At 41.4% G+C, this 26,915-nt stretch overlaps 2 protein-coding genes across 2 annotated transcripts; one reads left to right on the forward strand and one right to left on the reverse strand.

Moving 5' to 3' along the window:
* Positions 1-5,342: 5,342 nt before the first annotated feature.
* LOC142656706 (taste receptor type 2 member 40-like) lies at positions 5,343-6,236 on the forward strand. The gene has a single exon (XM_075831633.1). It carries the CDS (start codon positions 5,343-5,345, stop codon positions 6,234-6,236), a length of 894 nt encoding a protein of 297 aa, XP_075687748.1.
* Positions 6,237-13,506: 7,270 nt separating this feature from the next.
* LOC142656707 (taste receptor type 2 member 4-like) lies at positions 13,507-14,385 on the reverse strand. The gene has a single exon (XM_075831634.1). It carries the CDS (start codon positions 14,383-14,385, stop codon positions 13,507-13,509), a length of 879 nt encoding a protein of 292 aa, XP_075687749.1.
* Positions 14,386-26,915: the final 12,530 nt, after the last annotated feature.

Raw genomic sequence — 26,915 nt, forward strand, 5'->3', positions numbered from 1 at the left:
AGGCGCAGTGGAAGCCACGGACGCATCGCCCATGCTGCCAAGAAAGAGCCAGGTAAGAGCAGAACGATATAGAATATGGGGTATATCTTGCGGGACAGTTACCCACCGCAAGTGGACTACCTCAAAACAACTCTTTTATTGTAAACACATATTGGATAGATGAATGCGGTGTCCCTCACATTACGAAATTGGATTAAAAACCTGTTAGACACGACCTAGCCAAATGGCCATATCAATCAGAGTGCACTATGCAGAACACCCACCCACCCGTTAAAGCAACCAAATATTAGCCCGGCTGCTTAAAGATGGATGATATTGCATGTTAAATAAAGCACGTATAATTAGTCTGCTCGTTTAGACCCGCTGGTTGTGTACATGCCAGTCTGTGGATCCATTGGGCTTCCTTGCGTAGAATTAGATTGTCCCAGTCGCCTCCTCTTTTTGGAGGTCTAATAAGTTCAATTGCTTGAAACTTTAAACATTCTGCACGACCCTGGTGTTTAGCATGTACGTGTTTCGATATCGGGGTATCCCTAGTATGGACAATATCTCCAACATGCTCCCTTATCCGGCGCCAAAATTGTCGCACCGTTTTACCCACATAATTAAGGGGGCATGGACATGTGATAAGGTAAACCACCCCCGCTGTTTTGCAGTTGACAAAATCACGAATGTCGTACTCCTCTTGTGTTGCGACACTCGTAAACCTGTTCCCTTTAAGGATGAAGTCGCAGGCCTTGCAGCTACCACATCTATATGTACCTGGTGTTTGTCTATCCAGCCATGTGCCCCTCGGTATAATAGGGTCAAAACAACTATGCATGACTCTATCCCTAATGTTCTTCCCTCTCCGATACGTGACTGAGGGCCATTGTGTGATCTGGTCTGCCAAATCTATATCAGCACTGAGAATACGCCAGTACCTTTTAAGGATTTGCATGATGTCATTTTGTTTCGAATCATAAGTACCTATGAGTCTCGTAACTCGTTCTTCTTTACGTTTTTTAGGAACAAGGAGACTTTGCCTGTCTGCGTCCCTCGCTCCCTCATAGGCCTTCCTGATTACACCCATGGGGAAACCTCTGTCCTTCAATCTGATTTTGAGCTCCTGTGCCTGACTCTCAAAATCACCCATGGAACTACAATTCCGGCGGACTCTCATAAATTGGCCTTTTGGAATGCCACGTTTGAGGGAATAGGGATGACAACTGTTCCATTGTAAGAAACTATTGGTTGCTGTTTCCTTCCAGTGTACCTTGGTGCGAATTGTGCCTTCCATTGTTTTTGTAATTTTTAAATCTAGAAAGGACAGTTCTTGATCACTAATCTCACACGTGAACCTTAGCCCTATATCATTGGTGTTGAGGGCTGCTACAAAATTATTGAACTCCTCAGCTGTTGAGTTCCAAAACAGCAGCACGTCATCAATATATCTAATCCATATTCCAATTGACGAAGTCCATTTGGCAAATTTATCCCCAAAGACAATTGTCTCCTCCCACCAGCCAAGAAATAAATTTGCATAGGTGGGAGCAGTAGGACTCCCCATTGCTGTGCCACATTGCTGGTGAAAAATCTTGTCTTCAAAGATAAATATATTTTTTTCAAGAACAAAGTGCAGTAACTGCAAAACAAACTGGTTGTGGGCTACAAACTGAGTACCCCTAGATCTAAGGAAGTATTCGACCGCCTCACACCCTAGTTTATGTGGAATGGACGAGTACAACGCATCAAACATCCAGGCTAGCCAACAATGTGTTATGTTCCAAAGTAATACCTTCAATTTGTTTCAGAACATCCATGGTGTCACGTACATATGATGTGAGACCCAAAACAAACGGACGCAACACCTGATCTACATATGTACTCACGTTCTGGGTTAAATTGTTTATGCCTGAAACAATAGGTCTGCCACGTAAGGGGGGATACCCTTTGTGGATTTTGGGCAGGCTATAAAAACATGCCATGATGGGAAACTGTGGGAACAGGAAACCAAACTCACTAGCACTGATCAAGGATCTGCTCTTTGCATCGCTCAAAATGCCCAGAAGCTCCTTCTTGAACAGTGCTGTGGGATTGTCCTTTAAGAACGAGTTACGAGACTCATAGGTACTTATGATTCGAAACAAAATGACATCATGCAAATCCTTAAAAGGTACTGGCGTATTCTCAGTGCTGATATAGATTTGGCAGACCAGATCACACAATGGCCCTCAGTCACGTATCGGAGAGGGAAGAACATTAGGGATAGAGTCATGCATAGTTGTTTTGACCCTATTATACCGAGGGGCACATGGCTGGATAGACAAACACCAGGTACATATAGATGTGGTAGCTGCAAGGCCTGCGACTTCATCCTTAAAGGGAACAGGTTTACGAGTGTCGCAACACAAGAGGAGTACGACATTCGTGATTTTGTCAACTGCAAAACAGCGGGGGTGGTTTACCTTATCACATGTCCATGCCCCCTTAATTATGTGGGTAAAACGGTGCGACAATTTTGGCGCCGGATAAGGGAGCATGTTGGAGATATTGTCCATACTAGGGATACCCCGATATCGAAACACGTACATGCTAAACACCAGGGTCGTGCAGAATGTTTAAAGTTTCAAGCAATTGAACTTATTAGACCTCCAAAAAGAGGAGGCGACTGGGACAATCTAATTCTACGCAAGGAAGCCCAATGGATCCACAGACTGGCATGTACACAACCAGCGGGTCTAAACGAGCAGACTAATTACACGTGCTTTATTTAACATGCAATATCATCCATCTTTAAGCAGCCGGGCTAATATTTGGTTGCTTTAACGGGTGGGTGGGTGTTCTGCATAGTGCACTCTGATTGATATGGCCATTTGGCTAGGTCGTGTCTAACAGGTTTTTAATCCAATTTCGTAATGTGAGGGACACCGCATTCATCTATCCAATATGTGTTTACAATAAAAGAGTTGTTTTGAGGTAGTCCACTTGCGGTGGGTAACTGTCCCGCAAGATATACCCCATATTCTATATCGTTCTGCTCTTACCTGGCTCTTTCTTGGCAGCATGGGCGATGCGTCCGTGGCTTCCACTGCGACTGCGTGTTCGTTCAGATGCGGTCGATGATGATTCTTGGTTGTCAGCTGACGGCCGGGAGTCACATGGACAGGTGTCACGAATTCAGGGGGCGCTGTGATTGGTTAGTTCGTACAGCGCCGCCAAGTACGAGGGGGGCATCGCGAGCATCCTTCCGTGATGCGCAGCAGAATATCTGCTGTTGAATATTCTATCACTGGTAATTAGGCCAGAGTGACCAAGATACGGACCCCTGAGGATGAGTATTTGAAACGCGTAGGGTCGTTTTTGTATATGGGATTGTTGCATAGGGGACAGTAGCATTGTGGTGGACCCAGCGCTAGGAGATTCCGGTGTTGATCACGGACCCTGGTGTGTTCTTGGGGCTCGTACTATTGTTGTGCCCAGGTTAAATGCTGATTCCGGTGAATATCGGTATAAACACTGAGATATACTTATCTAAATGATTCAGTGTTTACTGTTTAATAATTTTTTAATATACACGGTGGGGCTTTTTCACAGTGGTGTGTTACCCCTGTTTTTAGCGAGTTACTATAATAAAAGGTATATTTTAATTCTATTTCTCCCCCTGAGGAGGTGAACACGCTACCTGAGTTTGTTCAGGACTTCGCTGATGTTTTCTCTAGGGAGGCCTCCGAAGTGTTACCTCCTCATAGAGAATACGATTGCGCATCGATTTGGTACCAGGAGCTAAGCTCCCTAAGGGTAGGATATTTAATCTCTCTTGTCCCGAACGGGAAGCCATGAGAGAGTATATCCAGGAATGCCTGGCCAAGGGTTACATTTGCCCCTCTACTTCTCCGGTAGGTGCTGGCTTCTTCTTCGTAGGGAAGAAGGATGGTGGTCTTAGGCCGTGTATCGATTACCGAAACTTGAATAAGGTCATAGTAAGGAACCAGTATCCCCTTCCTTTGATTCCTGATCTCTTTAATCAGGTTCAGGGGGCCCAATGGTTCTCTAAGTTTGATCTTCGGGGGGCTTATAACCTTATCCGAGTCAGAGAGGTACCCGCCTGGGATGTTCACGCTGGGGTATTGCTCAGGAGGTTCCATCTTCGGTTCCCCAATAAGCCAGGTCCACCTAGGAAGGGTCCAGTGGCCCCTCATAAAAGGGGCGGGTACTGTAGAGGATCTGCCAGACACAGCTTCTGTGTCGACGCCCGTGATTAATCAGTCTGCATCTGCTCTTAGGTCTGATAGAGTGACTCGATCTGCTACCACTCAGGCTGGTAGGCTGAGGAGTGGGAGAACCTATCACAGCCTGGCCAGACGGAACTAGCTCCTGCCCTCAGTCTATTTATACCTTAATTTCCTGCTCTTCCTTTGCCTGTGATTCTGTCTTGTTTCCTGGCTCTGCTGCTCCTGCTAGTACTATTGACCTCTGCTTCATATTGACCCTGGCTTTACTGACTACTCTCCTGCTCTGCTTTTGGTACCTCGTACACTCCTGGTTTGACTCGGCTCGTTCACTACTCTCGTTACTCACGGTGTCTTAAATGAGCCTTTTTTGTCTTAAATGAGGGAACAATGGGCATTGTCAGCAGTCATCCTCTTCTAAAAGTTACGTTTTGTGAGGCGCAGAAAGACAGTATGAAAACCTTAACAAAATGAAGGCACAATGTACAGTATTCGTTTTTGAAACATCAACATTTAACTTTATTCACCTTAGATTGTCTCCCTTATAAAAAGAAGCTGTCCGACTTCTCTACTCCTCGACTATCAACGTTTATCGCTGGGGGAAGCCACGGCCGGCATTACATGCTGGTCATTCAGAGCGATTCTCATCGGCTTACATAGCGGCTCCACGTTCTGCCACATAGAGGAAGGTCTGGAGTGGGGACGGAGATTGTCCAGATGAGACAATTCTTTTAAAGATCCATATAATGATTTCATCTTGTCAAGGTGAACAGAAATGGTGGTTGTGCCCGGAGATGTACAATTTCCGCCCATTCCTCCCTTCCCTGTTAGAGATGTTCAGCTATTAAATTCCCTTTTCCATTTCTATTTTGTTGATGTGGAAAATGTCACCAGATGGAAACCGTCCTGCAGGGAAATAAAGAAGTATCAGGTGATGGAGCTTCAGAAGCTGAACCCTGATTGGATATCATTTACCTGTATCCCTGATTAGATATCATTTACCTGTGAGTCTGATGCTGATACTGCAGGAATTTGCATCCATTGGTTTTTCTTATTAGTAGAATGTGAACATCGAGCTGCTGACTTCTCCAGTAAATATTCAGGTCGGGAGCAGATCACGACTGAAAGATGATGAGATTAGCTCTGAAGATTGTAAGATTTATTGTAATGGTCATCACTGGGGTCTGCGGGACCTTCCTTAACTCCATCATTGTCCTGCTGAATTTCAGATTCTGGAGGGATAACGCCACCTCCGAAACGCACAATAAAATCCTCTTCCTTATTGGGCTGGTAAACATCCTCCTCCAAGCCACCTTGATCGTTGATACCATTTTTGAGACTTTTTATTCATATTTGTTAGACAAAAACTTTTTATTATTTCTCTTTTCTCTCGAATTCACACTCATTGAAGTCAATATTTGGAACACCACCTGGCTCTCCATATTCTGCTGTGTTCGGCTGGTTAATTTCTCCCACTGGTTTCTCCTTAAGATAAAAGCAAAGTTCTTCGCTTTTTTTCCCCAACTAATAATTGGGTCTGTCTTGGTCTCCACTGCAATGAATTTGCCATTATACTGGACAACCACCCTGGATATTCCCCATAATGTAACGTACTGCACGACGTCTGGTCGCAGGTTCATTGTCAACTATTACTACATTATCTGCAGCTCACTTTTTGGCTTTAGTGTTCCCTTCTCCATGACTTGTGTCTCCATTGGGCTCAGTGTGACAACTTTATTAAGACACATGTGGAGAATGGGGGGCCGTGACTCCCACCTAACGTCTGCCCAGCTGCAGGGACATTCGCGGGCGGTCAGGACAATGGTCATACGGGTGATCTTAGACATCATATTCTCTATCGTAACAGTCATAGGAACTTCAGTCTCAGTCATTCTTAATTCACCCGTATACTCCGTCCTCTGGATAATCGTCCTGACCTATCCAACTTCTCAATCTTTAATTTTAATCTTTGGAAATCCCAAATTAAAGAGTGCAGTTTATGGTTTTTTGAAAGTGTTAAGATAATATCTGCATGTGTTGTGTATTGTATACGGGAAGAAGGTCTTTACAGATGTCCGTATACTTATAGCCACGTTGTCCTGTCTGACCTCCCTGTGCGCTCTCATAAATGTACATCTGAGCTCAGTGACACGGTTATATCATGAATTACTACAGTACATCTTATAATGAATCCTCCTCTCCTATGAACGTGCTCCCTCCGTTCTAGTCCCTATATATTCCTTTAACGTCTTTCCACTGGAGGACCCAGAGGACATAAGTCTCCTTGTTTAGACCTTTTCTAATGGTGTAATAAGGATATGTGCGGGAGCCCACGTCTGCAATTAAAGGAATAAATAAAGGGGAAAATCTTCAAATTATTCTACTGCCGACAGCATAATAATCATACGGGGTTAATTCTACTGGAGATCAAAATCCCACAAAATCCAGACCGGTGTCTTTTTGGGTGAGTCCCATTAGTTCCAGTTTGTTATAACAGATTTTTAGGTCAGTGGCACCGGAGAATAACTTCATACTGTATAATTATGGAATATTGTACTCCAGAAATGGGCCTGGAAATCATTAGAATCAAGAAACAAGTCCACTAGCCGTCGACACGGGCACATTGGGGTGAATCCATAGTTCAGGTAGCAGGTTATTTGGGGTAAATCACCATATTAAAGTGTATGTCCAACACTGAGCACCATTCCGCAGTGCAGTTCACATGTAGAAAAAATGTGAAAAACTACGGCGGAAATGTTTTGTTTTTTTTTCAATTTCCCCCCCAAATTTTTGTATAAAAGTTAATCAATAAGTTCCATGTACTCCAAAATGGTACCAATAAAAACTACACCTCATCTTGCAAAAACACAAGCCCCCACACGGCTACATCTACAGAAAAACTAAAAAGTTACGGCTCTTGGACTGCGGGAATGCAAAAACAAATCATTTTTGTTTAAAAGTGTTTTTATTTTGTAGTAAAACTTAAAACAAATACATAATTGGTTTTGCCCTAATTGTACCGACTCATAGAATAAAGGTAACAAGTTATTTATACCGAATAGTAAACAGCGTAGAATTAAAACGTGAAAAACAATGCTGGAATATCAGGGTTTCTTTAATTCCTTTCCAAAAAAAGTTAAAAAAGTTAATCAATATATTATATGAACCCAAAAATGGAGTCATTGAAAGCTTTAACTTATCCCACAAAAAACAAGCGGTCATATGGCCGTGTCAAGGAAAAAAATAAAAAAGTCAAAAAGTTCTGACTCGTGCAATGTGACATTGAAAGAACGAAGAAGAGCGCCTTGTCATTAAGGCCAAAATAGGCCTGTTCATTACGGGGTTAATATGGAAAACGGGGAAAGGCATGAAAGGTGAAAATAAAAATACAATTTGCATCATTTTAGTTTATTTTTTCATCATTACTCAGAAGAAATTGTAGATGTTAAGAATTTGCATGAATACAAATCTTGGTCTTCCATCATTTTTCTAGTCAGAGATAATAATTGTGCCAGTCCTGATGAATCGCCGTGAAGTTTCCCCTTTAACATGTGTGAGAAGGAGACTGATAAAGTTAAGACTCCACAGATACAATCAGAAGGAATTGGATCAGCCGCACGAGCTGACTTTTCAGCCATGTTGATAAGACGTATACGCTTAACATATACATTTTTGACCGTATGGCGCGATATTCAAGAAATGTTAAGAATGGAAACCTCTGTAGTAGTGATCGCAATATATCTAGAAGAGCCTACGGTGGCCTTAAATCCAAATCTAATGTTCAGATGGCGTACTGCGCCTTTAAGCGCTATTGTCCTGCTATTTTGTCTGTTGTTGCTCCTGTCTTATCGTTCCCTCCACTAGGTGGCACTTGTGCAGTGGTAGAACCGACCACTGTCTGGCAAAGATGGGAGAAGATTTGCTGCATTGGAGAAGAGGGTGGATAATCCGACCACCGAAGACATATTTCATGTTTGGCCTTTATTGATCACTTTTGCAAGGCGCTTGGCTTCTTCATGTATTAAGTTACGGCGTTGGGATGTCCGGCCCAGATGCCATTGTGGGCTGCATGTGTTGCTCTGTAACAGGGTGATGGAGCACACGAATACACCCGCGTCACATCACGCCTGGGGCGGCACTTTCACCATACAAGAGATAGTCTGCAGAGTGATGTGCCGTGTTGGGAGGAAGCTGACGTGACCTGAGCGCTGCGTGCTTTCTGATTACTAGAAGAAAAGTGTTGCTGCTACCGGAGGGGAAGGACATAAACGCGGCTGTGGAGGTTGTGGAAGATAAAAAACACTGGCTGCTTTGGAGCTGGAACTGAGGAGCCTGAGGGAGACTGATAAGGACTGTACTAGTCAGTGCCATCGTTAAGCCTGGGGGGAGACAGATCCAGTAGAGCAAGCCCGGGTTGTGTGTGAGGCCCCACTGATAGCTGGGCTGGGCAATGACGGGTACATAGAAGAGATGTGACCCAAGACAGTCAGAGAGGGGTGCACCGGCAGTGGCCAGCAATAGTGCAAGACTAAAAGGACAGTTAGGCCATATGCAAAGCAGACAGCAGCCACCACGTCAAGGGGTCCTAAGCCCAAAGCACACAGTAGCAGCCACCATCTGAAGGCCTACTATATACATGCAGATAGCAGATATCAAGGAGGGGTGCCCTCGACCAAGAGTCTGCAGGTCACATAAGAACAAGCCAGCCTGAGCCGTAACTAAGTCTGTGCCTCTCAGCAGTGATTAGAATTGTAAATACCGTAACTAATATTGTGCCTCCCGCAGTGGACAGACATGCACATTTTGTTTATCACCGTTGCACCATCGGCGCCAGTTGAAATGTTATTTATTTGAAAGTCCAAGTAAAATTTGAAGATTTGGCACTCTAACTCCTGCTACGTTTCATCTTTCTTTGCGACACCGTTGCGGGGTATTTTACCATCATGTCCCACCCTCCACCACTTTACAGGATGATGGAAGCAAACAGATGATGGGTGATGATAACAAGCAAACCCGAACTAGCTCACCCAATATTTAATCCTGGATCTGTCCCTAAGCACTCACCCTAACACCACACAACTAACCCTCACTGTCGCATACACTGTCTTAAGTAAAGTCCCTAATCTGTAGACACTGATTCTAACACAGAACCATGAAAACACCAGACACAAGAGGTAATGGAAATAAAAGTAAACTGAAAACCCAGTGAATCAAGGCAAGTGGAACAGGGAACAATTGAGGCTGAATAAACTGAACAACTAAACAGAATCAAATACTGAAGCAAACAATGACTGAGGAAATACAAGACAAACCTGGAATAACACAAGACTAATCCTGTAAGTCATAATCAGAGTAGTATAAAGCAAAAGACTATAACCAGCACCCTAATGCTGAGGCCAGGGATTAAAAGGAGACCAATCAGGTCACTCTCTCCAAACAAGCCACAGCGGCTCACATGTGTGCGGTCATCTGACCTGATGAATTAGCTGCCCCAACTTCTGATTAATGTGTAGGAGATGATGAGCGTGCAGGAACAGACCTACTGCTCGTAACACTAAAAAATTTTTGACTTTTTCTGGTCTAATTGACTTTCCAAGGTGCGATACATTTGATGAGCCGCTTTCCATGTAAGTGAATGACAATAATCATAATAACAAGGAGCCGCTTTTAAGGGTTAAGATGCACAGGGACTGCTTTTGCTCATAGTTTACCACTTATTTCAGTCCATCTTTTTGGTTAAGCAAACAGAAATATAATAAAGGAATAAGTTTGAATATTCGAGTTTTTACACCAAGGACTTTACACAACATCTACTGTACACCAGCTGAAAATCTGGACTTGGTCATGTTAACAGCTTATATAGGAAAAGCAAGAAACTAAGAGTGGAAGACACAAGACTATGCAACGCCTTCAATGACTTGAATCCTTCTATTTACTCCATCAACTTGAATGGATCACAATAGCCTTTATATCCTGATTCCTCCGGGTTTCTGCCGATCTTTGGTCACTACTTAACTATTGCCCCTATACTGGCCGATGGCTCTATATCAACTGGGAGTATCTGGGAATGGTTGAAGAGCTGAAGCCCAAACCCAGTGGAGCAGATCCTGGTGGCCCTCAGCCTCTACAATACTCAACCATCCTACAGTTTTGGAGTTTTTTTATATTTCTTTGACCACCGCTTTTTTAGTAGACATAATGGACAGTTTTTATCTGATGTTTTTCACGGCGCTCTCTGGTTTTACTTTATTGTTAAGATTATTCATTTTTAGTCTTCCCGTCTTGTCAAGCTCAAGTTGAAAATCGATGTGGCATTTCCATGGCTCATTGTGTTCTCTGCGGCCTTTCTCTAGCTCATTCCCCGTAATATGGTCCTTCACCAGTCCCTGACCTCACAACTCCACATCATGCAATCAAACCTGCCCAGTAGTTTATTATCAACTAAACATTATGTATTATAATTTATCTTTTGGCCTTGATACCTTTTGTAATTTATCCATTGTCACAGTGTCCTTGGTCTGTAGTTCAGTCTCTCTGTAGACACACATATCGGCTGAAGAAGAACTTGTCTAGGGCAGAGTATTCTCGAAGAAGGGCTCATCAGAGGGAAGCACAGTCTGTAGTGTCTCTTCTCATCTACATTGTACTTGATGTGACTTGTGTCTTGATGACTCCTTTTTGTTTCTGATAATTCCAGCATTATTTTTGGATCGTTGCGTGGTTGTCATTGTCCACCTCTCCAGGATCATCCCTGTATTTATACTTGGTAATTCCAAGCTTTGGAAGATCTGTTGTTGTTCTCTACCATTAGACTGAGGTTGTGGGGGGTTGTCTGGGATACATAGGCACGGATCATTTCTTATTATGTTATTATGGGTATAATCGGGTTACATGGGTCATTGTAGACATGTTACATGTGTGGATATTACAACTTCTATGAAACGAAGGCAGCGAGCAGAATCTTTGGTAGATGGACATGGATTCACAAAAAGGGAAATCACGGGAAGACTTTACAACATGTGTGACTTTTGTCGTCTTGTACAAATGGAGAATTTTGTTAAATCCTTATTAACTTTATTACTGATTAGTCTAATTGCTTTAATCATTTTATTTTTCTCTCCTCTATCTTATGTAAAACGGACAATTATGTGGAATGTGACTATTAAATATTTGATGTCTGGAGTTTTATGGGAGTTGTGAGTTTACATTATGGCAACAAAGTGATGGGGAAACCGTTCATTGGATAAAAGTGCCGGATCCAAACGTGAACGGGTTCCATATTTAGAGATGACAAAATATAGAATTGTGCGAGACTCTACAAGTGGAAATGACGATAATCAAGTAATATAAAGAAGAACAATATCTGAGACGGGGAATGATATGGGGTGGGGAGACCTTCCAGGAGATAAACAAAGAGACCAAAAATTAGATAAACCGAATCTACGAGGACGATGTTAATAATAATAATAATAATAATAATAATAATAATATATTCATATGAACCAAACACTCTGGATCCAGGAACCCTCCATGTCTTCTCTCTTATTCTTGGATGTTCTTCAATAATTCCTATTCTTTATAACATTTCTCTTCCCCTGCGTGTCTCTTTACAGAAGCTTAGAGGACTGGGTCAGCAAGAGAAGCCTAAATTCAGAATAATCATTTCTCCAAACTCTATAAAAGATAAAATGGAAGTGAAAGCTCCGGAATAAGAATTCTGCCGCATTACAATGAACAATTCCATTTATTTACTGTAGTTTTACCTAATAAATAAGCTTTTAATTGAAGTCCATCCATGACTGGTCGTCCCTCTGATCGACGCTCAGAAACATTCACTGGAGTTCTGAGTTGTAACAAATCTCGGTTTATTGATTAAAATGACAAAGAAATCTATAAAATGTCATAAAATGTTATAAAATGTCAATACAATAAAAAATCAAATTGGAAATGAAACTATTGCCGGTGCTTGTGGGTTTCCTTATTGTAGAGAAAATCAAGTACAATTATTGGACACACAATGACCTACAATTCAGTCTGTATTACTGGGAAAGTCGATATATTATGAAAAATCAGTTGTGCCGAAGGTTATTTCATATTATAAAAAAATAGCTTTCCGGCAGGTAGCTAAGAAAACAAAGGGAAAGCAATTGGCAATAATCCCAACCCTACGATCACACTAAGCGAGCGGAGATGTATGTACATGAGGTATTCACGTCATATAAGATAACAGAAATAAAACCTAAACGTAACTGCAAACACGGGAATGAATATAAAAATGATCAGGAAAGAAAACCTTCCGCATACGTGTGACCAGTTCCCTAGAGGATCGCATAGTCCGGCTGACATCACTAAGAGCGCCGTCAGCAGATGCCTCCTATCCTGAATGGTGTTCACACAAATCCCTGCATCTGCGCCAGTCACACATATGGAGCAGATTTGAAATGTCATCAACATATTTTCGTTACAAGGTTCGGATAGCACTAGGTAATGGTGTGGGTGCATGAGTAGGGGCCCAACCCGATCCAGTAGAGAAAAGAAGTACTACGCACACCAATATGTAATTATTTATCCAAGCAAATAATTTATTTATTTGTAGCCAGTGACAGTGCGACGTTTCGGTCAAAAACCTTGACCTTCCTCAGGCACTTTAGTCAATGCTGGTCCTGCGTGGCTGGCGCTGTAAGATTGGCGGGTAACCGCTGTGTGAGGCGCTCTCAAAAAATTTAATTATTTGCTTGGATAAATAATTCCATATTGGTGTGCGTAGTACTTCTTTTCTCAACATATTTTCTTTACACTTTGACTAAATTAAGTCTTTAATAAAATTAAAGTTAAACTGTTTACTCACTTATCTCCACATCTTCTACTGAAGATACAGACAATTATAACAGGGAAAAGCAGCCATACAGGTGTGATACCAGTTATCTTAGAGGGGATGTCTTACTGACTGACTCTCTTCAGGCATATAAATGGGGGCCCAAGCGAGGGACCCCCCTCTGTACATATAACGTAATAGGGCCTATGGATATCGGGTGTCATCTTGGGACCACCTCTCTAAGGGTTTGTGCGTTGTCTTGTGAGCCGGGAATCCTTGTGAATCATGGTTGGGACTATTCGTTACCTATACCGGAGATGCCTCTCAAGCCGATGCTTTATTTTTGCTTCCTCTGCTGCTATTACATGACATTTTATATACTACAGTTTATAGCTGGAGTGTAATATGCCCCGGGGTTTATGTCTACATATAATGGGATTGTTGTCCAATAAAGGAACATAAAACACTTTTGTATTTCCGTCAATGTCGCCTTATCACGCTACAAGTAAATAACTTTGTCTTTAGTTTAGGATTTCCTAGAATGAGGACGATGGACTGGAGAGTAGAATACAACATAAGAAATAGCCAGCAGGCTGTGTCCACCGCTATCACAAAGGTCATCTCAGACGTCAACAAACCAGTAGCCACCAAGCATAGGATCAGGTCCAGAGTCAGGCGGGTGACCATTGTTTTCACTGCCCCAATGTGGGCCTTTAGCTGAGGCCTCCTGAAGTTAGTCTCATCGCTCTTTACCTTCAAGATATGACTCAGGAGGGAAGTGACGCTGAGCACAATCGACGTAAAAGTTATAAGAAACGGGAAGCAGCAGCCAAATATCACGTTAAACATTGTGAACGGAAAAAACATTTCAAACCTGTAATCAGTCTCGTTGGGAAAACCTGTTATCTGTAGAGTCCAGAGAAATGGTGCGTTGATTAGAAGCGAGCCTATGAAAGACCCGGTAAGTAGCAGAGGAACAATGGAAGGGAACCGGAGTTTCAGCTGGAAGAAGAACGGATTTGGCAAGTTGACCAGCTTCAGGCAGTAGTAGATGGAGAGCCAGGTGGTGTGCCAGAAACTCACCTCTAATAGGAAATAAACAAGCACAAAGTCCATTACATAGACTCCCTGAGCAAACATCATGTGACTTCCAAAAATATAGAGGAGACCATCGAGAGTGACGGAGCACTGAAGGAGGACGTTCGTTACCGCTGTGGAGATGAGAATACAAGCCCCGGGCTGATGCTTCTGGCTCCAGGTTCTGCAATATTCAGCCACTAGTGATGAGTTTATTGAGAGCCCAGATATTGTTGTCATTATTAATATGGTTGCCTTAACTATCCTTACTGGTGGCCACATGTTAATGTGAAGGGTGGCTTGTCGTCTACATTCAGGAGGCTGATGAATGAAGGACTGGCAGAACCCGGGGAAAAATCAGCAGAGAACATAAAGGATGCAAATCTGTGGGATATCTTGTTTCTGCTGGGACATTGTGAATCTGGGAGTTGTGGTTATAAGCAGGTGATTGATGGTCCTCGTGGCTTCACGAAGAGACCACGATACATGGCGACTATGAGGTCATCTTCAGTGCGGAGCTATTTTAACTGTTTGGTGTCTCAGATTAGGAAATATTATAAATAGAGGATTGAATGTTTCTTACAAAATGAACATTTTTTATTATTGTTTGATAAAGAAACAAATCTTACACATCAACTCACAGTTCAGGAATCAATTTCCACTTATCTTTAAAATGACATTTTAACTTTCTGCTTCAGAGGGAGGAAAGCGAGGCACATGCTGTAAAAAAGATTTCCCTATAGAGCGGCATTACTAGATCCAACTCAATATCCATAGTATATTCTTCAGATTTTCTATCAGACAAGTAACAGGACCCCACATACCTGCCCCCTCCTTGCTTGTTTTCACCTTAGTGATAGAGACATCATTAGAATCCACCGGATCAAATCAAGTTATCGAGAACACCCACCCGGCTGTATACAGATGGCTTCACCCCTGAGGTTACTGACTCCTCTATATCTGTTCCACCCAACCAGGAGGCTTCTTTGTAATGACGGGGAAGGGAGACAGACAGGTGAGCCCTAATCTACCCACCACTCAGTCCCTGCCTACTTGCAATGGCCCGTCCAAGGCGACGACGTACAACTGGGCGACGGTCCTTATGCTCAATAAGTGCAGGACAGACAAATAGACAAGGGTACACAGAAGCAGGGAAACGGGGCAGTTGCCCGCGGCAACACCGTGAGCAACAAGAGTAGTGAACGAGCCGAGTCAAACCAGGAGTGCACGAGGTACCAAACGCAGAGCAGGAGAGTAGTCAGTAAGCCAGGGTCAATATGAAGCAAGGACAATAGTACAAGAAGCTGCAGAGCCAGGAAACAGGCAGAATCACAGGCAAAGGAGGAGCAGGAAATGCAGGTATACATAGAAAGAGGGCGGGAGCTAGCTCCGTCTGGTCAGGCTGTGATATGCTCTCCCACTCCTAAGCCTGCCAGCCTGAGTGGTAGCAGATCGAGTCACTCTATCAGACCTAGGAGCAGGTGCAGACAAATTACCCACGGGCGTCGACACAGAAGCTGTGTCTGGCAGATTCTTTACATTCTTAGTCCAAAGTGAATATTACACAAACACAAATTCTGGATATAGTCATCAACCCAAAAGATAACCCTCATCTTCCAATGTCCTTTCCTTATACATAGATTTCTCATCACTATTAAGAATCCAATTGACTTACCTTGATTGAAATCTGTATCGACATTACCCGTCCTTGAATAACAAAACTTCCCAAACCTTTCGTCTTTATTAGCCTAGAAAAATCACCACAATCACAATGACAAGACAATCTGTGAATATTTTTATATTTTTTATTGTTATTGTAGCAGAACATTGGACTTTCGATGATCTTAAGTGTTTCTATCACAGATATTCTTTGTACATGTTCTTGTAATGTCTCATTACTGTTGATCGTGGATTGACAATCCCTCTGATCATTACTTCTATGATGATGATGAGGATGATGAAGTTCACATAGGCAGGCTTAATGTCCTAAGCATTAGAAGGCGCTAAAGATTTTTGTCTTTGACCAAACAAGTTTTTAATAAACTTGGGGTTGCCAGAAATTGAAATCAAGGACAGCAGGGCAGGATAAAGCATGATACTAAGGGCGGGTTCACACGTGGCGGAATTTCACTTAAATTCCGCTGCGGACACTCCGCAGCGTTAATCCGCAGCGGAGCCGTTTCTCCATTGACTTTCACTTTAATTTAGCAGTGTTCGTTTAGACGAGGCGTAAAATTCCGCTGCGGAGCATAGGCTGCGGAGCGGAATTTGGTGTCCGCAGCATGCTCTGTCTGTTGCGGAGCAGTGGCGGACTCATGGCGGAATTTCTCCATTGACTTCAATGGAGAGTCAAAATTCCGCAATGAAGTCCGCAGATCTTATGTGTGCTGCGGAGCGTATTGGTTTTGCTACCATGACATTTCTTCATTCTGGCTGGACCTATGTATTTCTAGGTCTACAGCCAGACTGAGGAAGTCAATGGGGCTCCCGTAATGACGGGAGCGTTGCTAGGAGACGTCTGTAAATAGTCACTGTCCAGGGTGCTGAAAGAGTTAAGCGATCGGCAGTAACTGTTTCTGCACCCGGGACAGTGACTACCGATCTCAATATACATGTATCTGTAAAAAAACATATAAGTTCATACTTACCGAGAACTCCCTGCTTCTGTCTCCAGTCCGGCCTCCCAGGATGACGTTTCAGTGTAAGTGACGGCTGCAGCCAATCACAGGCCAAGCACAGGCTGCAGCGGTCACATGGACTGGCGCGTCATCCAGGGAGGTCGGGCTGGATGCCGAAAGAGGGACGCGTCACCAAGACAACGGCCGGTAAGTATGAAATTCTTTTACTTTCACTAGGGAAAGTGCTGTCCCTTCTCTCTATCCTGCACTGATAGGGAGAAGGGAAGCACTTTTCCCGCAGTCCGCAGCAGCTAGTCCGCATCAATTTTCTGCACATTTTGTGCAGATCCGCAGCAGAATCTGCAACGCAGATTCTGTGCGGCATTGATGCGGACAGTTGCGGAGGAAATCCGCCACGTGTGGTCATGCCCTAATACAGGTGATGTTCTCAAGACTTGTCCAACATTGAAAGAAAACACCCCATGTCTACAAGGCAGAACATCAGGACTAGGAACAATCACAGAATCATTGTCCGAATGTGTCCCTCAAGCTGAGCTCTTCATTATCTTCCAGATGTGTCTCACCAAGGACTTTACACTAAGCAAAAAGAGCGTTAATAGAAATGGCAAGAAGGAGCCGAGTGTGAACTTCACAACTATGGAACACTAGTCTATAGTCAATGATACTGGAGCTTCCAATGTTATGTAGAGGCATCTGCACAGCTGTCCATAGAAAGTTAGCAAGAAATGATCCCAAGATGGATCCCAGGAGCAGAGACGTCACAGCAGAAGACAATCTTGACTTTATCCACCGTAAAAATTGCTGGTAAAAGTTGACCAATTTCAAGCAGTAACGAGTGGAGAGCCAGGAGGTGATCCAAAAACAAACATCAATGGAAGTCAGGACATGAAGATAAATGGTGAGAGGACGTCTCAAGAGAGGAGAAGAAACAACTGTGACTAAAATAATATTCCTCCATACGTGAGTGAGATCTGGAGACGTTGGTGGAAGCCATGGTGAGTATTAATTTATCACAGTCACCAACTCTGACGTGAACGATAACAATGGCGGCATTCAAAATGATTCCAGAAACCAAGATGATGAACACAATGACTAAAATGAAGGTCAAATAAGTGTTACGTTTCCTTCTTGTAAGTGGACAATACACAAGTCATTCAGGTCATAGAAGACCAAGAGGTAGGAAGACGAATAGCAGCGAAGGCATGGGAGGGGGGGGGGGGGATCAAATATATAGATTGTCCATTATTAACAAATCAGATATTAAATGCTGAGGTCAGTGAAGTAATGTAGATCCCCATGAGATCGGAGGATCCAGTGAGATGGAGATTGTCAGCTCTTTACATGAAATGATCAGCCCTATGGTCCGGACTGTGTATATAGGAGCAGATAAATGTTTGTGCCCATCACATGGAAAATACAGCGTCTCCCAGTGTTGTAGCCTTCATGTTCAGGGCCTTAGAAAGGATTTGAAATGTAAATCACTTGTTTTGCCATTCAAATTGTGGTGGTTTTCTGTTACACTGTACAAACCATCGTCCTAAGTCTAAAAAGTGTTCTATTTCCAGGGTCGGCCTTGGGATGCGGGCTGCCCTGTGCAGAACCTTCTATAGAGGCCCCCGCTGTGGTGAACCATATAATGCCCAAATCATGCAACCAAACAATATACAAAAACCACAAGAAACTCAATGAACGTGCTGCTTCTATAGGTTTGGGAAGAAACTGTGAGCTCGGGTGCTACGGATGTCGCCATCTTTGACTTGACTCTGATATCTTGCTGCAGCGCGATGTCACACAACAAAAGCCGTTGAAAAAGTCAAGAGAAGAGATCTAGCCGCTGGTCATTTAATGCGTTAAAAGTCAAGTTAAAGACGGCTACATCTGTAGCTCCGTGTGCTTTGATCATCAGGTCAGCGGCGCCCCTTCAGTTATGACAAGTGATGTGTACTGGGCAAACGCGCAAATGTCACACGATCTATTGTCGGTCCTGTAAAACTTCTACCACTACCACTAATATTTCTACTACCACTACCACTGATATTTCCGGCGGGGGCGGCACGGGCCCCTTCATGCTGCGGGCCCCATAGCAGGCGCTATGGATGGTACAGCGGTAGTTACGCCACTGCTCCTTGTAAAAGGAGCAAACGAGCGCTGATTAACGAGCTGCCTCATTGACCGGCGCTCGTCCACACGGCCCCCGTCGGACCATGTAAGGGAACTCTAAGGTCCGTCTGAAATCTCTTGTGAATGGTCAGCTTCAGCATATGAGGTTTTACGCCCTGTTAATGAGTCTGGCAGAACCAGGGGCCAAAGTTTCGAGAGTAAAGATTCCAGTTACCACTTGTAGCCTTCACCTTTATGTTGTTTTGCTCCTTTTTATCGTGGTGCCGCTGCAGATAACAGAATCTCAATAATACGTTTCATGCAAGTCATTTGGCGTTTTCACTTTCAGTTATAAGAGTTATAAAGATTTACTGAGGACTAATTATAAAGAATATTGTGATCACACACATCAGAAAAAGCATGGTGGACAGCAGCAGACTTAGCCACTATTTCTATCAGTAGATTATTTTTATTGGTGAAACATCCAGTAAAATAATGGCAACGTTTCGACCTGTGACAAGTGGAGGGTCTTTCTCAAACCTAACAACGTGAGTTTAAATAGGTAAGTCTACAGCATGACCTGGGGCAGGTGATCCAATAGAGACATCAGCTCGTCACCGGGAAACTCACGCAGGTTTACAATTACACGAGTAGCCTTCTTCTCATATACAAGTCTTCATAGTGCAACAGATTACACCTTCCACTCAATGACAATCATTCATACATTTATACATTCATACATTCATACATTCATACATTTATACATTCATACATTTATACATTCATACATTTATACATTCATACATTCATACATTTATACATTCATACATTTATACATTCATACATTCATACATTCATACATTTATACATTCATACATTCATACATTTATACATTCATACATTTATACATTCATACATTTATACATTTATACATTCATACATTTATACATTCATACATTCATACATTTATACATTCATACATTTATACATTCATACATTCATACATTCATACATTTATACATTTATACATTCATACATTTATACATTCATACATTTATACATTCATACATTTATACATTTATACATTCATACATTTATACATTCATACATTCATACATTTATACATTCATACATTTATACATTCATACATTCATACATTCATACATTTATACATTCATACATTTATACATTCATACATTTATACATTCATACATTTATACATTCATACATTTATACATTTATACATTCATACATTTATACATTTATACATTTATACATTCATACATTTATACATTTATACATTCATACATTTATACATTTATACATTCATACATTTATACATTCATACATTCATACATTTATACATTTATACATTTATACATTTATACATTCATACATTTATACATTTATACATTCATACATTTATACATTTATACATTTATACATTCATACATTTATACATTCATACATTTATACATTCATACATTCATACATATATACATTTATGCATTCATACATTTATAATTTCATACATTTAGGCTGGGTTCACACGTGGCGGAATTTCACTTAAATTCCGCTGCGGACACTCCGCAGCGTTAATCCGCAGCGGAGCCGTTTCTGCATTGACTTCCACTTCTATTTAGAAGTGTTCATTTAGACGATGCGTAACATTCCGCTGCGGAGCATAGGCTGCGGAGCGGAATTTGGTGTCCGCAGCATGCTCTGTCTGTTGCGGAGCAGTGGCGGACTCATGGCGGAACTTCAATGGAGATTCTAAGTTCCGCAATGAAGTCCGCAGCTGTCATGCACATGTTATGTGTGCTGCGGATGCGTCTTGCTTTTTTGCCATGACATTTCTTCATTCTGGCTGGACCTATGTATTTCTAGGTCTACAGCCAGACTGAGAAAGTCAATGGGGCTCCCGTAATGACGGGAGCGTTGCTAGGAGACGTCTGTAAATAGTCACTGTCCAGGGTGCTGAAAGAGTTAAGCGATCGGCAGTAACTGTTTCTGCACCCTGGACAGTGACTACCGATCCCAATATACAGCAACCTGTAAAAAAATATAAGTTCATACTTACCGAGAACTCCCTGCTTCTGTCTCCAGTCCGGCCTCCCAGGATGACGTTTCAGTCTAAGTGACGGCTGCAGCCAATCACAGGCCAAGCACAGGCTGCAGCGGTCACATGGACTGGCGCGTCATCCAGGGAGGTCGAGCTGGATGCCGAAAGAGGGACGCGTCACCAAGACAACAGCCGGTAAGTATGAAATTCGTTTACTTTCACTAGGGAAAGTGCTGTCCCTTCTCTCTATCCTGCACTAATAGGGAGAAGGGAAGCACTTTTCCCGCAGTCCGCAGCAGCTAGTCCGCATCAATTTACTGCACATTTTGTGCAGATCCGCAGCAGAATCTGCAACGCAGATTCTGTGCGGCATTGATGCGGACAGTTGCGGAGGAAATCCGCCACGTGTGGTCATGCCCTTATACATTTATACATTCATACATTCATACATTTATACATTTATACATTTATACAGTCATACATTCATACATTTATACATTTATACATTCATACATTTATACATTCATACATTCATACATTTATACATTCATACATTCATACATTTATACATTCATACATTTATACATTTATACATTCATACATTCATACATTCATACATTCATACATTTATACATTCATACATTCATACATTCATACATTCATACATTTATACATTCATACATTCAGACATTTATACATTCATACATTCATACATTTATACATTTATACATTCATACATTTATACATTCATACATTCATACATTTATACATTTATACATTCATACATTCATACATTTATACATTCATACATTCATACATTCATACATTCATACATTCATACATTTATACATTCATACATTCATACATTCATACATTTATACATTCATACATTCATGCATTTATACATTCATACATTCAGACATTTATACATTCATACATTTATACATTTATACATTCATACATTTATACATTCATACATTCATACATTTATACATTCATACATTCATACATTCATACATTTATACATTTATAAATTCATAGTTACATAGTTACATAGTTACATAGTTAGTACGGCTGAAAAAAGACACATGTCCATCAAGTTCAACCAAGGGAAGGGAAAAGGGAAGGAAAAATTTCTACACATAGGAGCTAATATTTTTTTGTTCTAGGAAATTATCTAACCCTTTTTTAAAGCCATCTACTGTCCCTGCTGTGACCAGCTCCTGCGGTAGGCTATTCCATAGATTCACAGTTCTCACTGTAAAGAAGCCTTGTCGCCTCTGCAGCTTGAACCTTTTTTTCTCCAGACGGAGGGAATGCCCCCTTGTTTTTTGAGCGGGTTTTACAAGGAACAGGATATCACCATATTTTTTGTATGTGCCATTAATATATTTATATAAGTTAATCATGTCCCCCCTTAGTCGTCTTTTTTCAAGGCTAAATAGGTTTAATTCTTTCAATCTTTCCTCATAACTTAAATTCTCCATGCCCCTTATTAGCTTCGTTGCTCTTCTTTGTATTTTTTCCAACTCCAGGGCATCCTTTCTATGAACTGGAGCCCAGAACTGAACTGCATATTCTAGATGAGGCCTCACTAATGCTTTGTAAAGTGGCATTATTACATCCCTGTCCCGCGAGTCCATGCCTCTTTTAATACACGACAATATCCTGCTGGCCTTTGAAGCAGCTGATTGACACTGCATGCTGTTATTGAGTTTATGATTTACAAGTACACCCAGATCCTTCTCAACAAGTGAATCCGCCAGTGTAGCGCCCCCTAGGACATATGATGCATGCAGGTTGTTGGTACCCAGATGCATAACTTTACATTTATCTACATTAAACTTCATTTGCCAAGTGGACGCCCAAACACTTAGTTTGTTTAAATCTGCCTGTAATTCATGAACATCTTCCATAGTCTGAACTATATTACATAGCTCGGTGTCATCTGCAAAAATAGAAATAGTGCTATTAATCCCATCCTCTATATCATTAATAAATAAGTTGAATAATAGTGGTCCCAGCACTGAACCCTGGGGTACACCACTTATAACCGGGGACCATTCAGAGTAGGAGTCATTGACCACAACTCTCTGGATACGGTCCTTGAGCCAATTCTCAATCCAATTACAAACTATATTTTCTAAACCTATAGTCCTTAATTTACCCATTAGGCGTCTATGGGGGACAGTGTCAAATGCCTTTGCAAAGTCCAAAAACACTAAATCCACAGCGGCCCCTCTGTCTAGACTTCTGCTCACCTCTTCATAAAAACAGATTAGGTTAGTTTGACAACTTCTGTCCTTAGTAAAACCGTGCTGGCTGTCACTTATAATGCTATTTATTGTCACATAATCCTGTATATAGTCCCTCAATAGCCCCTCAAACATTTTCCCCACGATGGATGTTAAGCTTACTGGTCTATAATTACCCGGGGAAGACCTAGAGCCCTTTTTGAAAATAGGCACCACATTTGCCCTGCGCCAGTCCCTTGGCACTATACCAGTCACTAGAGATTCTCTGAATATTATGAAAAGGGGGACAGAAATAACTGAACTAAGCTCTTTAAGAATTCTAGGGTGTAACCCATCTGGTCCTGGGGCCTTGTGCACATTTATTTTATTTAATTTAGCTTGGACCATCTCTACATTCATCCAATTCAGTATATCAACTGATATATTAACAGCACTGGCACCGGCTACATCAGCTGCTCCTTCTTCTGTTGTATATACAGAGCTAAAGAACCCATTTAGTAACTCTGCCTTCTCTTGATCCCCTGTGATCAACTCCCCATTACCATTATCTAGGGGTCCTACATGTTCAGACCTTGGCTTTTTTGCATTTATATGCTTGAAGAATTTTTTAGGATTTGTTTTACTATCCTTGGCCACCTGCCTTTCATTTTGTATTTTTGCTAATTTTATTACATTTTTACAGATTTTATTAAGCTCTTTATATTTTACAAAGGCTACAGCTGTACCCTCAGATTTGTATTTTTTAAATGCCCTTTTTTTGTCATGTATTGCCCCTTTCACAGAAGGTGTAAGCCATGTGGGGTTTAATTTGAGTCGTTTATACTTATTACCTGTAGGAATAAATTTTGCACTATAATAACTCAAAGTAGATTTGAAAATCTCCCATTTATCATTTGTTCCATTATTTGACATTAGTTCTTCCCAGTCTATATCCTGAATTGCAGCCCTCATCCTGGGGAAATTGGCTTTCTTAAAATTAAATGTTTTTGCCCTCCCAGCCTGCGTTTGTTTTTTACAGTATAGGTAAAATGTAACTATATTGTGATCACTGTTACCGAGGTTTTCACGAACATTGACATTCCCAACAAGCTCTGCATTATTAGAAATGACCAGATCCAACAGAGCTTCACCTCTAGTCGGGTCTTCCACAAACTGGCCCATAAAATTTTCCTGCAACAGGTTGAGGAAATGTCTCCCCTTTGCAGTTGAAGCCGAACCATGACACCAATTAATATCCCGGAAATTAAAATCTCCCATTATCACTACAGTACCCGCCTGTGCAGCCCGCTCCATCTGTTTATATATCTGACCTTCCATCTCCTCAGTTATATTGGGGGGTCTATAGATTACACCAAAAGTAATTTTTTCAGTGTTTACCTCCCTTTCTAGTTCCACCCACAAGGTTTCAACCTCCTCACAGTCTTCACCCACTATTGTCTCTTTCACACTCGCCTTCATATCACTTCTCACATACAGACATACACCACCACCTTTCCTATTTGTCCTGTCTTTACGAAAAAGTGTAAAACCCTGTAGATTTACAGCCCAGTCATGTGAAGAGTCCAGCCATGTTTCAGCAACACCAACTATATCTATATTTTCTTCCAGTATCAAGGCCTCCAGCTCCCCCATTTTGCTTGCTAGACTTCTGGCATTTGTGAACACACACTTTAACTTGCCTGTCAGTTTTTCACTTTTATTATCAGAAATGTGATTTGACATTAATCGGTCCTTTTTATTTACACTGATGTTTTGTAACGAAAGGATCTCCTTATCTTGTTGTCTAGTCCTCTCCCCACATTCTGTATCTCCCCCCACCAATATAGTCTGACCCCTCTCTAACCTGGCTACCCCTTTTTTTTCTACATTCATACATTCATACATTTATACATTCATACATTTATACATTTATACATTCATACATTTATACATTTATACAGTCATACATTCATACATTTATACATTTATACATTCATACATTTATACATTCAGACATTTATACATTCATACATTCATACATTTATACATTTATACATTCATACATTTATACATTCATACATTCATACATTTATACATTCATACATTTATACATTTATACATTCATACATTTATACATTTATACAGTCATACATTCATACATTTATACATTTATACATTCATACATTCATACATTCATACATTTATACATTCATACATTCATACATTCATACATTTATACATTTATAAATTCATACATTCATACATTCATACATTTATACATTCATACATTTATACATTTATACATTCATACATTTATACATTTATACAGTCATACATTCATACATTTATACATTTATACATTCATACATTTATACATTCATACATTCATACATTTATACATTCATACATTCATACATTTATACATTCATACATTTATACATTTATACATTCATACATTTATACATTTATACATTTATACATTCATACATTCATACATTTATACATTCATACATTTATACATTTAGGGCATGACCACACATGGCGGAATTCCTCCGCAACTGTCCGCATCAATGCCGCACATAATCCGGGTTGCGGATTACGGCTGCGGATCTGCACAAAATGTGCAGAAAATTGATGCGGACTAGCTGCTGCGGACTGCGGGAAAAGTGCTTCCCTTCTCCCTATCAGTGCAGGATAGAGAGAAGGGACAGCACTTTCCCTAGTGATAGTAAAAGAAATTCATACTTACCGCCCGTTGTCTTTTTGACGCGTCCCTCCTTCGGCACCCAGCCCGACCTCCCTGGATGACGCGCCAGTCCATGTGACCGCTGCAGCCTGTGCTTGGCCTGTGATTGGCTGCAGCCGTCACTTACACTGAAACGTCATCCTGGGAGGCCGGACTGGAGACAGAAACAGGGAGTTCTCGGTAAGTACGAACTTCATTTTTTTTTACAGATACATGTATATTGGGATCGGTAGTCACTGTCCCGGGTGCAGAAACAGTTACTGCCGATCGCTTAACTCTTTCAGCACCCTGGACAGTGACTATTTACTGACGTCTCCTAGCAACGCTCCCGTCATTACGGGAGCCCCATTGACTTCCTCAGTCTGGCTGTAGACCTAGAAATACATAGGTCCAGCCAGAATGAAGAAATGTCAAGTTAAAAAAGCAAGACGCATCCGCAGCACACATGACATGTGCATGACAGCTGCGGACTTCATTGCGGAACTTTGAATCTCCATTGAAGTCAATGGAGAAATTCCGCCATGAGTCCGCCACTGCTCCGCAACAGACAGAGCATGCTGCGGACACCAAATTCCGCTCCGCAGCCTATGCTCCGCAGCGGAATTGTACGCATCGTGTAAACGAACACTGCTAAATTAAAGTGAAAGTCAATGGAGAAACGGCTCCGCTGCAGATTAACGCTGCGGAGTGTCCGCAGCGGAATTTAAGTGAAATTCCGCCATGTGTGAACCCGCCCTTATACATTCATACATTCATACATTTATACATTCATACATTCATACATTATACATTCATACATTCATACATTTATACATTCATACATTCATACATTTATACATTCATACATTTATACATTCATACATTCATACATTTATACATTCATACATTTATACATTCATACATTCATACATTCATACATTCATACATTTATACATTCATACATTCAGACATTTATACATTCATACACTTATACATTCATACATTCATACATTTATACATTTATACATTTATACATTCATACATTTATACAT

Source organism: Rhinoderma darwinii, chromosome 6 (genome assembly GCF_050947455.1).
Source record: "Rhinoderma darwinii isolate aRhiDar2 chromosome 6, aRhiDar2.hap1, whole genome shotgun sequence".
Classification (NCBI taxonomy): Eukaryota; Metazoa; Chordata; class Amphibia; order Anura; family Rhinodermatidae; genus Rhinoderma; species Rhinoderma darwinii.